Genomic DNA, 15,131 nt, shown 5'->3' with positions numbered 1-15,131 from the left:
AATTCCTAAAGTGTGCCCAGAATTTTTTGGGAGAGTACTAGTTAGTTCTGACCAAAAAGCCTCCAAGTCCTTGTTCTAAATAACTAACTGCTTCAGCACTGGCCAGTTGACTGATATAGACATTATTGTATATATAGATTTTAAAAAGTCCTCAAGCATATTCACCCAGGCAGGCCTTCTGCTTCACACAAACAGTTAAGCAGGGAGGATTCAATGCTTTTGTTGAAATTTTGCTTGGAAGAGATGGCCCTTTCAAATCAGGGTTTTTTAAAAAATATTTGTGTTTTTCTGTCTATTAAACAGGTTTTCCTTTTTTTTCAATGCATGGTTTTTTTTGGAAGCCTACTGTTCTACTATTAGTGGAATCTTGGCTTTTGCCTGATTAACCCACTTTTTCATGCCTACAATTCACAGCTAAACAAGTACTAACCAGTTCCATTACAATGAAAAAATTATGTACATCTCTAAAACAATAATATTAAGACAACAACTAAAACAGGAAATAAAAACATGAATCTGTGCAGTTATAAGATCTGAAAATAATATCAACCTCTATACATATTTGTCAGACTGCAGCATCCACAGTTACAGTTGTAGGCAGCAGTCGGAACAGCACTACTTTCCAAATCATGAGGTGTTTTAAGGAACACCCACAGTAGTGGCTGCTGAGGAAATAATTTCCTTTATCAACCTGAGATATTAAATGTGCAAGTCTTCTACCAATCTATCTAGTGCATGAAAAGAAAGGGAAGGAAGGAAGGAAGGAAGGAAGGAAGGAAGGAAGGAAGGAAGGAAGGAAGGAAGGAAGGAAGGAAGGAAGGAAGGAAGGAAGGAAGGAAGGAAGGAAGGAAGGAAGGAAGGAATATTATCACAATGGTTTTTGTTTTAAAATAGATTGCTGTGCTATGACTGAAGCCTGATTTGCAGACATTTTGTATTCTTGCCCAGAGCCTTGTGGAGGGGAAGGTAATGGAGTTTCTGGAGTTGCTGAAAAAGAACATAGGAAGAATTACATATTTTTATAGCCTGGTCTACTCTGCATATGCATACTACTGCACTAAAAGGGAGTCCTGTAACATTTGGCACACTAGGGAAAAGGGATATTTTAATTATCAGAATTTTTAGTTTATTAAAGATTGTGCATGTAAAAAGAATGATACATCAGAATGGTGTTAATTTTTTAAAATTAAATTAAATAAAGGTCAAAGTCTCTTAACACCATTTATATATACATTTATACACCATTTTTAATACATAATTATTTTCATTTAAGAATGGTGATGAAATAGCTCTATGAACACTGACAGGCCACCATTCTAATTACTATTTTAGATTAAACAGTGAAATGTTATGACAGAAGGCTAACTTGCAATTACTTACGTATCTGTTCTGTATGTACAGGAGCAGACATTGAACTTATGAGGACAGTTTGGCCAGTTAATGGATCTTGGGCTAAGTGAGGATGCATTGGATGATGCAGATGACTGGCATCATTAGAAGTACCTGTGAAAATAACATGAGCATATATCAATTCAAACGAGCATGTTGTTGCCAGTGACTTATAATGAAGTAATTACATTTCCACAGAGCAAATATTTTGATTGGCAATTTGAATAATTGCCTCTGGGTATTCATTAAACAATTTAACCAGACTTCAACCATATTAAGCACTGTGTTTGTTTTCACTGTTTTGACTGCAATAACAGTGTGTTTCATGAAATATTTGTAAGGATTCTTTCATTTGCCTAGGGAATTGTAGGACAACCCAGTAGTTACTGAGAAGTACATAGCAAAATCGGTCGCTGTAGGACTAAGTTAACGAGATAAACTGCCATGACCAGAAGGCTTTAGCTAACAATTACACAATCCAAAGCTCAGACAATGAGTTAAGAGTGGTAGCTTAGATCAGGATTCCCTCAACATCCCAACATGCTAAATTCAACATTATAATACAGGACGGTAATTTTAAAAATTGTTAGCTTACCTCCCAGTAACATTTCCTGAAGCAAGCTGTCAATTTTAACAATTCCAAATAGTTTAACCAATTGTATCTGCTCAATCATTTGCCATGTGATGCTTTGGAGTGTAGGCAGTAGAAGAAGAAGTTCTCCAAATCTTCCTCTGGAGTCATACTGACGGTCATTAATATAATCCTCTAAACTGATTTGGACTTGGAATCGCATATTCTTAATCTTCAGTGGATTGCTCAAGCCTTTTGCATCTTAAAAAATGACAAAAACTTAAAAGTCAAGGCAGATTATGATTTGGGAGGAGAATCTTATTGTTCTTCATTTTATTCTTTTCCTTTCAGCTAGATAACATGAACAAATGCTACATTAACAAAAATTACTTTCAATACAATCACATGTAAAATAAGTGAGAGATATTTTCATAAAAATACCTGGATCAAAAAACACAATTGCTTTCAAGCAAGCATATTCATTGTCGTCTATTTGAATTTCCTGGAAGGGACGAACTAATTCATCCAGAATCCGATTTGCCACTCGGCAGATCTCTACTTCAGTGCTGTTGCGATGAATTATGTAATTGTTGCCTTAGAGAGAAAGAATATCAACATGTGAATTAATAGAAACATTTTGATGTAATGTACTAGAGGAAGCCAATTTTCAAAAGTAGATTTCATATTGCTTAATCAAGTTAATATTTTTTTAAAGTAATAACTCTCCTTTGAATCACACACTTTTCTTTGCAAACAGAGTACATGTGCAAATTATAGCTGTCACCAGTAACTAATCTGTACATATAAGTAAGCCAACATATACAGTTAGTGATTAGTCCAGAGGATGAAGGTTTTTATTTGAATGTACAAGTATGAAGCAAGTAGACCTTTATCTTTAAATAACAGATAAATATACTAGTTAATTGATCTTAAAATCTCTTCTTCCCTGATTAAAATAATATATCTCAAGCTGAATGACAAGGATTTGTCAATAGACAAGAGGAGACACTGGAAATGCTTCTTTTTATAATGGATGTTTCTGTTATTCCTAATAAAATTTAGCAGCATCATAAAATTTTCAGTTAAGGATTAATTTTACCTGGGGTATATTTGTTTTTTTTGTTGTTTATTTATTTATTTTTTAAATTTTAAATATCCATTTGGAGAAATCTCCACTATGGCATCTTAGTTCACCTTCTGGAGATCACTAGGAATATCGTGGAGCTTTCAGAAATCACCAGGCAGTTTTTGAAGGAAAAATTGATAATTATATCACAAAAGATCCATGTCAAAATGACTCATAAACTTTACAGATACCTGCCTCCAAGTACCAAAAATAAGCCTTGAAGTCTCAAATTATTTCTTATTTTGCTATATATGCCAATGCTTGTAATACTAAATATAATTTTCATACTATTATTTTATCATTATTTTCCTTATTAGCTACTAATCCAAATAAAACTGCAATTTTGTTAAAATTTCTATTAATTTTGTTAGTGAAACTGTATCTAGGGAAAAAAAACTACCTTAAGAAAGCCATCTGTATAGCTTTTATCTTGAAAGGATTGATGGTGAGAGAAATACTTTCAGACCAGGCCCTTCTTGTCCTTTTAATGTTTTAATATGTGTAAAAAAAAATTAAAGCTGATTTAGAGCTATGAAAACACAGGCTCAAAGAGGAAGGAGAACAAGCAGTAGAAAATATCCTTGTGCCACACCACCAGTGAGGAGACAAGTCTGAGTCCATCTTCCACATATAATCTTGCCTCACATCCTCTCCAAGATGACCTACAGACTTTCTCACAAGCAGCCCCAGTGCTGACCATGTCTAATGAGACCATTTTTGGCAGAGTGGCACACTTCAGAAAGGCAGAACACTTTGTTAGCCTTGTGTCAAACAAGGCTAACAAATGCCTCATCATGTCACTCTCCACACAGGCACACATCTCACCTGGCAACTGGACCTCTCTGTTGCACGAACTGGATGGAAGATATGCTTCCACCACACGACAACATCCTCTTCCCTGACAGCCTTGTTCTCTTTATATAACCCAGCATAGGAGCCATTTCAGTTGACCAAGAACAGGCTCCTGCAGATGTGCCTCAGCACTGTGCCATGGATTCATCCATCTGCCACATGGCAGGGACAGCACAAATGATGTGTGTGTGATGGCCATGTGGCAACTGTCATGGCAGCAGCGACAGGGCTCCTGGGAAAGCGAGTTGCAAGGAACAGTCTATCTAATATTTAGTCAGTAGAATCTTCTCTGAGTCTGAAGGGCTTTTGAGAAAGCTCCAGATAAATGGTTTCCACAAAGATGGAAGGATAGTACACGTGCAACAGGCTCGCTGCTCATTCCCCAAAGCAAAGGGGTTTTTATAATGTTTTTGTGGTGGTGCCATTTTGTTCTGTGTTTTTATGGGACAAAGGTGCAGAAGGGATGATAATGTAAGGAGAAAATTGCCAGGAACTCCCTTAAATTTTGGTTTCTGATATCCAATAGACCTTTAGCTATATTAATCCACATGAAACCATCCACCTGCTTTTGCAGTAACGGGCATGTGACATTATGTCATTAATAGCTATTTAGCATTCACAGAATGCATTGCTTTGATTGTGCCAGAACAGTTGTCCCACTTAAGTGATTACATCGTTGCTAATGTTCTATAACATCATCGTTAGTAAGTAAACCAAAACCAATATTTACCTAAAAGTAAAATGTCCTTATATGCCATGGATCGTTTTGCTGCTCCAAGCAACAGGTGCTCCCCAGCATGCGCTCTTAGCAGGGCAACCTCATGAAAAAGACAGCAGACTCATTAGATGATGAAACAGTAAGTTTCAGTAACAGCAAAAGCAAAGAGGATTCATATTACTGTGTATTAAGTACTTGTTTAAGACTGTTATGATTCCAGTGTAAAATGTTAAATGAATGTAAAAGTCTTAACACCATGAAAACAGCACTCTCTAATTAAATTGTCATCCTCTGTCACTTCTAGCATTCTGTCTAGATTTTAAACATCAGGCTCTGCAAAATACTTCTGAATAAACACACCACCTGCATTTATTTCCTCGGGTGCATTCCCTTTCTCTGGCATTTTTAGCTGACACAAAAGACTCCAGTGGGCTGGAATGAACAGTTAAAGTAAATTTGCTTCTATCAGTGTTTCATTTTTCTCACCTTGAACCAAAAATTTATGTGGCACTTAAAAGAGCTTTTTCCCAACAAAGCCAGATATGCTAAAGTAGCCACTATTGTCCACTAAGAGGAATCCCAGTTTGTACTGAAAAGGCACTTGAGTTTATTCGTTTTTTCTCTGTCACCTATTTTACTTTCCTCTGGTTTTAATGTGTGCTTGAAACTTCAGCAACGGCTTTTATTTCCTCAAGGAACTCATCTCTTGACAAGTAATTTTAATCCAAGCCAGTATTTTAGGAGTGATGTAAAGGTACACAGCACCTGGGTAATACTTATCTGTTAAGACTTTTCAGGTTCTCAGTAGAATTAACTTAGCTGCTCTGGCCTCCTCTATGGTTTGTAAATCAGGCTGACTCCCAGATCAGGAATCATATTTTTACAATCAGAGGGATTACTTTATAACTGAATGCACAATGCCACTTATAAACTGGCTATCACAAATGGAAAAGTGGCATTTTTTTATCTCTCAACATCTTTGTCCCTACTTTTCTAAGCTACTTAAGTTTTCAGAGTATTTCCCAACATGTGCTCTTCAAGAACTGCAGGTGTATTTTCAGACTATTATTCTAAGCTGATATTCTATTTTTTAAATGCAGACACGAACATTATAAGGACATCTGATACCTTCTCTTCTCCTTCATGCCATCTTAACAATAAAAGCAGCAATATTTTTTTGCTTGCTTTTGTTGCCCTTCTAGTCAATGCATTTGAAATTCTCTTTCACATGAACAGTTTTAACTTATTCCACTATGTTGAGCCTGTGCTCTATGCATCTGCAAAGATATCATTAAACTCCTGGACTGGAGGGGAGTCTCCTATGGCCTGAAACACATCCATACTCCTGGGGAAGAATGTAAGAGGGAATGACTCAGTTCAAAACCAAGGATGATTTAACACTTTTTTTGCAGGAATTTGTTAAAAACTGAGATACTGAAGAGGCAAAATGAAGGATTTACACAATTCCAGTTCCCAGAGTGATTTCCAAGATGAATCAGATTTTGGGGTGGAATCAAGAGATTCCAAGCAATGAATTACCCTCCTGCTGAGGCTGCTTGTCAGAGAACTGCTCACCTCAATGTGGAGATACTGGTTCTGGGTTTGTCAGCACAACCTACTCTGAAAGCCAGTGATATATTATGATATCTTACAGATGTGATGATAGATCAGACCTCTATCATAAAAACGAATTTTCAAGATTTGATGTTTTTTCCCCTTTGTTGATTACATATGATATAATTTCAGTACATTGTATTGGCTGCAAGATTATTTGCTATGGATTGATATCAGTATGTTTATAATTTGTTTGAGATTCTAATGGCATTTGGTTTTCACAAGTAGAGAAGACCTGCATCAAATTATAAACCATATTATAATGAAAGGTGAACATGAAACAAATGCTTCTTAAGGTCAGAAAAATGTTATTCTTCAAAAAGACTACAGAAAGAACAAAACACTTAAAGACATGCTGGTTTGCTTCATCTTCATGTTAATGTATTTTCTGTGGTGGTGGTGTTATTTTAAAACTTACAAAAAAAGAAATAAAAGTGTGGGTCTAGTACACAGCTCTATTTGATCAGACAAATAAGAAGGAGTGCTTTATCATGACATCTAAATATACAGGACTAACAGTGCAGTAATTAGTGTTTTCTCTTTGTTGTCCTCTTATACCTGGTCATCCAGTGGTAATTCACAGAAGCCTGGAATATATTTAGCCCATTCCACCAGGACCAAAAGTTGTTGCTTCATAGATTCACAGACATCACTAACACCAGCAATTTTCTTAACATTTATATCCGTGCTAGCACCAGGACTGGAGATTGAGATCTGGCCATAATGAGAGAAAAAATGAATAATGTTAAATTTTGTATAATTTCATTATCACTGGCTAACAGCACATTTAAGAAAAAAATCACAGCAGTAATCACAGATACTCTTGAGAAATTCCTTGACCGTATGGACCATTACCCCGCATGTAAATTACAATTTTTTATTTCTCATTATTACCAGTGTGCATTGCTGTATACTAAAACTTTAATTAATCATATCAGGATGCAATATCTTCTCATTCCAAAATACTATTTTTAAATAAAGTAGAGCTCTTATTATCTATAGAAGGGAGGTGGTTTCTTTTTTTGGTTTTTTTTTTTATTGTTTAGTTTTTTGTTTTGTTTTTTTTTTTCTTTAAAGTGGTTGACATTTACTTCATTTCAGAAAAAAAGAAGAGCTCAAAACGGCATGCCATAATATTAAGAGATAGCAATATTAAGAGAAAGAGAGTGATAAAGGGGTAACATGTTCTTTTAGTGAAAAGATAAGTATCATTAACTTTAGAAGGTAAAACAGGGTGGCTTTAGTGCCTGGAGGAGAATGGTTTGTAATGATGAATGGTTTGTAATGAGTGATATAGGCAGAGGCCTGAGACATTTCAGAGGAAATGTAAAGGATATGAGTGTGCATTAGACCACCTGCAGTGAACAGTGTTCTGTGAAATAGCAAGAGAGCAATATCTTTCTGGGCCTGAAGCTGGGGCACTTCTACTGAGCCAAATACTGAAATTCCTAATGACTTTTCAAGGAAAAGAACAAAACCAGGCTTTCTCTTAAGACAGGCCGGAAAGCCAACTTAAGATAAACCAAAACCAGAGATGTTAAGGCCATTTTAGGTTGCTATCATTGCAGGGAAGCAAAAGAAAAAGGAAGCAAAAAAGGGGGGAAAAAAGAAAAAAGGAAAGAAAATGAAAAAGAGAAAGAAAAAATATGAGAAGGAGAAGGAAAAGGAGAAGGAGAAGGAGAAGGAGAAGGAGAAGGAGAAGGAGAAGGAGAAGGAGAAGGAGAAGGAGAAGGAGAAGGAGAAAGAAGGAGAAGGAGAAGGAGAAGGAGAAGGAGAAGGAGAAGGAGAAGGAGAAGGAGAAGGAGAAGGAGAAGGAGGAGAAAAAGATCACTGTACAAGGCCTATGAAACTGACTTTCCCTTTATGTTTTATTACTGAAAGCATACTCAAGAACTTATGTAGTGTGATTATCTTCCTCAGGAAAAGAAATTAATTGTTTGGTGTTCCAGAACCATGTTCCCACACATCTCAGGATGGTGACAGTTATTTAGGTTGACTCCTACCAGCTCCTCTTCATTCATATATCCATGTTAAACCCCACAGTGGGACCTATGGTGAAATCCCTTATCCTTGGGTAGTCAAAAGGAGTTGTACTTCTGAACTAAAACTCTATGCTTCCTACATAATTCAGTAGTGTAAAACACTGAAAACAGCTTAGATATTAATGTCAGTTAACCCAGCTGAACATTAGATCTCAGGCAAATACAGAAGCTAGGTAGGTGAAAAATTCCTCAGACACATAATTCAAAGGCTATCATGCAGGAAAAAGGTTAGAGGTATTGCCTCTGTCGACAGAGGATGTGTGAAATCCATGCTGTAATAATGAGTCCATTTCTGGCATGTCCTCTACAAAAATGAGGTTGAAAATACTGAATATCATTCAGGTGAGACCTACCAGAGTGATTCAGTCTAGAAAACCTTCAGTACAGGAAGATAGTAAAGAAATTCAATAAATTCCAAAATTTTGTAGAAGAGTAAAAAGAGTTTTGATCATGACTCAAAAATACAAAGTGATTTCTGATAGCAGATTGCACTTTGATTTACCTGAAAAGGATACCACCATGTACCAACTAGAAGATAATACAAGAAGGTAAAGAAGAGGTAGGTTGTTAGATATACTGACTCATGAAGTTAATAAATTATCCTTCCCTTAATATATTTTAATCAAAGCCCTGGATTTTTATAAATTACATCTTACATTACAAACTACAGTCTCCATGCTGAAATTACTTGGTGAACTTCTGCTGGGGATTCATGCGATGACTCCCATGGAGTTCACTATGAGCACCTAGTATAGCATCTCTTGACAAGGATATGAAGCTATGAACTTTCCAATTTCTATTTCTCTACATCTTTAACCTGCCTCTCATTTATGGGGTGCAACACAGAAGTCACTGATAGAGTCATAGACTAGTACAGGTTAGGAGGGACCTTGACAGATCATCTCATCCAATCCTTTGTGGGAAAGGAATCCTAGATTAGATTATCTAGCATCCTGTCCAATCACATCTTGAAAATCTTCAGTGATGAGGACTCCACCACATCACTGGAAAGGATGCTCCATTAATTGGTTGTTCTCACTGTAAAAAAACTCTTTCTTATATTGACATGAAAACTTTTCCAGTGTAACTTGCACCCATTAATGACTTGATGAACATGCCAATATAATGCTGTATCCCAATTGTTCTGAAAACCTTCAGGGACAGATGCTTTTACTCCTAGGAGAGTCCAGCATGGCCTTTTCATATTTACATAATCCTGGAAGCCTCTCCCAGGTCTGTAGGAGAAAAATTGTACTTAGACAATTCCCCCCTGTGAGGGATCTTAAGGAACAAAATAACTAATTTTCCCTATTTAATATGAACATTTCAAAAGGGATGCATGCCACCTTTTCCTCATTTCACAGCTGAGGTACTTGTATAATGATTTGGGACACTACCACCTCCTCTAAGTCTCTTCTCAGGACTGAATTCATTCTACAGATCTACTTGATTGAGGCAGAAACAAGTACTTAAAGACTTTGCTTTAAAGAATTTGCTTTTCCATCATATTAATGGAGACTCTTGGACTTAGAAGCCAAGATTGCATCTTCATATAAGCTTGATATAGTGGAAGCAATTCTATTCTACTAAAACATACCAAATAGTAAGTACAATAAATTTGTGTACATACGAAGGTGATGTTTTAGGCCAAGAACCTACTCTTTGAAAAGAACTTTGTGCTATAAACAGCTGAGGATGTGATTCTGTTCACAACAGTTCTTATTCTTGAATTGCATATACCAGTTGGAAATGATTAAGGAGTATTATAAAAAAGCACAATAAGCAAGTTCAAAAAATTACTAAGGAGATAAAAATAGCTATATTTTTCATACTGTATAGGTATGAAAGGTAGGAAGGTACATTATGTTCATCTAGTCTGCCCAGACATACAATACGTGCCAAAGACCATCACCTGGTAATTCCTGCATCAATTCTTTACAGACAGTTCCAGGCTAAGAAAGATGCTGATAAAGGATGAGATTACAAAACATTTGGGGATGTATAAATCAGTCAGCATGAAATCATAAAGGTGGCAGTTAAATTCTAAGCAAGTTAGTAAGAGGTGCAAGAATGCAGAATCAATGACCATGATTTATCTGAGGTGCAGAAAAGGACTGGAGACTGCTCCACTCAGCAATTGATTGGATAGGAAAAAAAAAGAAAAAGAGAAAATGAAGTTCAGATGAGACAAAGAAAATTTAAAAGCAAGATGTGAATAGATTCTGCAGTTGGAACACTTCTGTTTGCCTTACTTATAATGTCTAAGGATATTAAAAATGGGATTTTCAAAAGAATGTAAGGAAATGAGTGTCCACACCCCTTTGAAAGTAATGGCTTTGGACAAATTTTGCCATGTTTCATGGGAAAGCCATCTTCAAGGATAGATAGATGCCACCAGCTGCCAAAGACAGCAACTGATTTAAAAGCAGTAAGAACCATAAACCTTTATTAAGAAAGGTGCCTAAGACATATTGTCCAGGACAAAGTAGAATTTTTTTATTGACTTTGCTTCAAGAATGTATTCTATTACCTCTTCTTTCATTGTGAAGAGGAAGCTGTGTGCATTTTGGAAGTAGAAAAAAGTAATCTCAATAATTACATTCAATACAATAAGAAACTGAAAAGTATTTAATTTTAGCAAAAGTGGTCTTAAAGTCACTAAATAATTTTGTGATAGATGTCAGTACCTGACGAGACAGTGTCTCAGCTTGTGACAATGTGCTAATGGAGGGACTGTTGCAGCCATCAAAAGTGTTTCTTCTTGTACTTATCCTGTCCCGTTCATTTTGTACAGCTGGAAAAGAATAATCATCTCATTTATTGACTTGTAAACACTGGCACACAGTATAATTTCAGAACTTTACTAGATTTCAAAAGATAACTGTAAGAACTGGAGGGCATGACATCCAAAGAATGTCATATATTTTTAAGTCTGAGTAATGAAGAAGGATGATAATACATGTTAATGATCTCTATCGGTACACTTGCTTGTAAAAAGCATGTATAACTAATTATACGCAGATACTGAATAATCAATACTTTTTTCACTGGCTTAATTACAGTAAAACCTCTTTCTTCTTTTGAACTTGAACACATGGTCACAATTTCAACCAATTTTATAAGTTAGGCTTTATGATAACAGCAGAAATTGACATCTCCAGACTGCCGAATGGGTCAAGTGGTATAGCATCACCTCTGAAAAAACATCTGTCAGAGGAAGTACTCATGCTCTGCTGTAGGAAACCCTTAAAGGAATGAATAATGAATATAATCCACTAGTAAGATAATTTTGAAACTTGAATCTCATGCTCCTTCTCAAGCCAGTTTATGGAACATGAACTAAGTTAAAGAAAAAAAAACACCCAAAAAACAACACACCAAAAAAGTTTCAGCAGAATAAATTCAGTAAGTTTTGTCTCATGGGGTCCAAAAAAGGGTATTTGAAAGGCCTTTGGATAGGGAATCTGTAATCAGCACATGCAAGGCTTATGAAGCAACAAAGCATACTTTTGAAATAAAGGAAGATGATAAAATAAAAACTACCAGTCAAATCTTTCTAAACCTATATCATGTCCAACATTAGGCCAAGGAAAATAAAAAAGGGGGAAAAAAGGAATTGTGCTGGTCAAAATGTTTTTATTGCACAAGGAATCTCATTGTCTTTTAAGAGCAGCAGCTTTATTTCCAAAGATACATTTGCTATTTTGTGGGAAACAATCTACATTACAGAATTTTGGGGGTAATACAAGAGGTGACTATAAAAAAAAAATTCTATGCATTGGGTAGGTCCAGGGTTTCTCTGAAAAATGCACACTGTTTATTCCAGAGGTGTACTAAGTTTTTGCAAGGACACTCACTGATGGGCCTTTTATTAAGGTCACAGTAAGAAATCTTGTGTGGTGATAAACACACAGTGTTATACGCTCATGCAGACAGGAAAGAGAAAACATAACCTTTTGTAAAAGAATGCTGAAACAAACATGCACTGAATCTCAGTGGTTTAAGTGCTACATAGGTAATTAAAATAATTTCAGCACTGATTAGTATTGCAAAAATACTAAAGGTATTCTGACAATACTCCACAAGTGAAAGCCTCTGGTGGAGCACACTGAAAACCATAGGTGGATGATTCAATTTTCTTCTACATACACAAAATTTTGGATTATTAGACTAGACTACAGGGCCTTTTTGTCAATTCAAGCTAAAATTGCCTTAAACAGAGATTCCATGAGGAGGGTGGTATATTTGCTCAAAGAGGACTTGTAAGGCTTTTCCCAGCTGAAGCGTTTCTTATCTTTGTCCTTAAGAAAAGAGATTTGCTAGAAACAACATGAGAAACTACCCTAGACTCTATGCTACACTTACTATGAGACATGCTCTGACCATGTAGAAAGGTATACAACAAACCAAAAGCAGTGCTGAAAGTTTTAGATGCAGTGGGATCAGAGTAGGGCAGAGTGGTGTTAAGTAGGTTAAAAGTTTTGTGCCATGCACCAGGCTACATTAGCATCTTGAAGGAAATGAACATCTCTCTGTTTTGGGCTCCCTTGCACATGAAAGATGCTGGAAAACTAGGCAGTGCTCAGGAGAAGGCTATGGAGATGTGATCCACGAGATGCTCAAGGTGAAGCAGAGGAAGGCATCTTTGTTATGTGGAAAAGAGAGGAACAACATGGATGTGAGGGTCTTCATTTCTATAGCGTACAGAAAATGCAGCCAGAGTCTTCTTAGATGCATAATGAAAGGACACAATGGAAAATGTGTCTTAGATGCATAATGAAAAGACACTACCCTAACTGCAGGAAGATATATTCCAACCATTTATAAGAAAAAAACTTCCCCAGTGAGGGTGGTCAAGTACTGGAAGAGCTTGCTGAGCAAGAGGTTGTCGAATCACCCCTCTTAGGGACTGTGTAAATCTGTCTGGACCAAGCAACCTGACTGAACCTAGATGTCAGCCTTGCTTTAAATGGGGACTGAACTAGATGAATTCCAGATGTCCCCTCTGAGATAAACTATTCTTTAATTCCAGGTTTTGAAAGTCTGTAAAGCTCTGCTATTTGCAAAACTTCTAGGGCTGCTGTGGATACACAGGCCTTCCCCTTTCTTCACATCAGATTGATAACATATATGCAATATGTTACTGATTTAATGGCTCATATTCCAAAAGGCCAAACTGTGTTAAAGGAGAATTAGCAAACCTATTTCATACCCTCTGTAATGCTGTTTAGAATATCCCCATCCAGCTTCAAGGAGAAAAATTCATTTTATCTCATACCAATAACTTGATCACTAGCAAAGCACTACTACAGTACAGATATTTAAGAGCATAAAGAAAAAGCTTCCTTTTTACAGGCTAAAACAATGACAGCTGCATTGCAAGAGAACTGAGCACTAACATTTCAGATGAGCCTGCAGGCAGATGTTCTGTGCTCCAAAAAAAAGGTAGCAAAGTTTGTGACAAACCACTCTTAAGTGTGTATTTGAAATGGATTAGGACATCTTTTGTCTCTAGATCCTTGAAACAGCCCCAACAAAAAAAAAAAACAACAAACCTCTAATATTTGCACTGCCCTTCTTTCCCTCTTGCTCTGCTCTTGTGGTCATCTGGTCCTCCCGCTTTGACAGGAGAATCACTGTGACACACATTTCTCATATCTGTCAGTGAGATGCATAAGTAACAATTTTCCTATATTAGCCCTAAGGAATATTTTGTTGTTGTTGTTAGTTTATGTGGACACTCCACTGACAGCTACCACTACGCTTCTCACTACTTTTTCACTCAACTTTACGGTCCTTCCTCTGGCTTAAATGCTTCATGCATTTAAATTTAAGGGAAGAACCAGTAAATTTGCACTGTCATTACTTAGGGAAGAAAAAAAAAGCCAGACAGAAATTTTATTACTGAGATTGGTAAGCATTTTAAGTAAAATCTCATGATTGAAATATTCCAGCATATGGCTCAACATGTAGAAATCAATGAATTTTGGTGACAGAATTCATGAATTAAACAGTTGCAAATTCACTTTAAATCCGTGGACTTCCTAATGTTCAAAGTGTTACAGCTGCTAACCCACTTGAAAGTTAGAAGATGCACATTTCACCTCAATATAAAAGCACGTCCCCATTATGAAGGCATTGTAGCAGACTTTCCAATGGTTTATTCTGCTGGAGTTTTTTAGAATTTTTGTTATATTTCAAAGCTAATCCAGATTTTTTTTCTCTTTGTATATCAAATAATAAACAAATCCATTACCTTCCTTTTTCATTCCTGCTCGAAAACATTTTTTTAAACGACAATATCTGCATTGATTCCTTTTGTCCTTGTCAACAATACATTGTCGGTTGAATCTATCAGAGACAAGAAAAGGTAAAAGTATAAAGCATTAATAAAATAGCACCCTGATGACAAAGAAGAAAATTAACTAATCTGTCAGAATAATGTCTATAACCATAAACTCTCTTCGTCAGTTGCATTGATTATTTTTCTTTATTAATCAGTTTTGAGAGGTGTTTCATATCTGCTCATTTTCCAGGAATATATGTGTGTATATAAACACATGTATGCATTGGAATACGCAAGTGTGGAAAATTTTGTAGTTTTGTACATCATTTACACCTCAACTGATTTGTGAGGTATGTCAGTAACTGGTTGCATCAAATGGCAGTGGAAGAAAAGAAAAACAAAGCTGCAAATAGAAAAAGGACAATAAAGGAAAAAAACAAACTGTTGCTGGCATGGAGGAGCTCCTCAGCTGCAAAACTGTAACCCTTGTTTACTCCTTCTGGGAGATAACAATGAACAAGCTGCACGTTTTA

General features: G+C 36.2%; 1 protein-coding gene across 4 annotated transcripts in view; it reads right to left on the bottom strand.

Annotated features, from left to right (window-relative positions):
• Nucleotides 1-747: 747 nt before the first annotated feature.
• Nucleotides 748-15,131, bottom strand: part of HNF4G (hepatocyte nuclear factor 4 gamma) — a 58,911-nt gene continuing 44,527 nt past the window's right edge. For all 4 annotated transcript variants that reach the window (XM_085053070.1, XM_085053071.1, XM_085053072.1 and 1 more), the window contains 8 exons: nt 14,569-14,663; nt 11,000-11,106; nt 6,829-6,984; nt 4,669-4,756; nt 2,402-2,554; nt 1,985-2,221; nt 1,381-1,503; nt 748-987 (listed from right to left, as the gene is read on the bottom strand). In XM_085053070.1, the coding sequence (XP_084909196.1) occupies nt 869-987; nt 1,381-1,503; nt 1,985-2,221; nt 2,402-2,554; nt 4,669-4,756; nt 6,829-6,984; nt 11,000-11,106; nt 14,569-14,663 (1,078 nt within the window). In that variant the 3' untranslated portion in view covers nt 748-868. The remainder of the gene's footprint in view (nt 988-1,380; nt 1,504-1,984; nt 2,222-2,401; nt 2,555-4,668; nt 4,757-6,828; nt 6,985-10,999; nt 11,107-14,568; nt 14,664-15,131) is intronic.

This window comes from Lichenostomus cassidix, chromosome 2 (genome assembly GCF_008360975.1).
Source record: "Lichenostomus cassidix isolate B80296 chromosome 2, HeHo_3.0, whole genome shotgun sequence".
NCBI classification, from domain to species: Eukaryota; Metazoa; Chordata; class Aves; order Passeriformes; family Meliphagidae; genus Lichenostomus; species Lichenostomus cassidix.
This window is presented reverse-complemented; position numbering and strand designations above follow the sequence as displayed.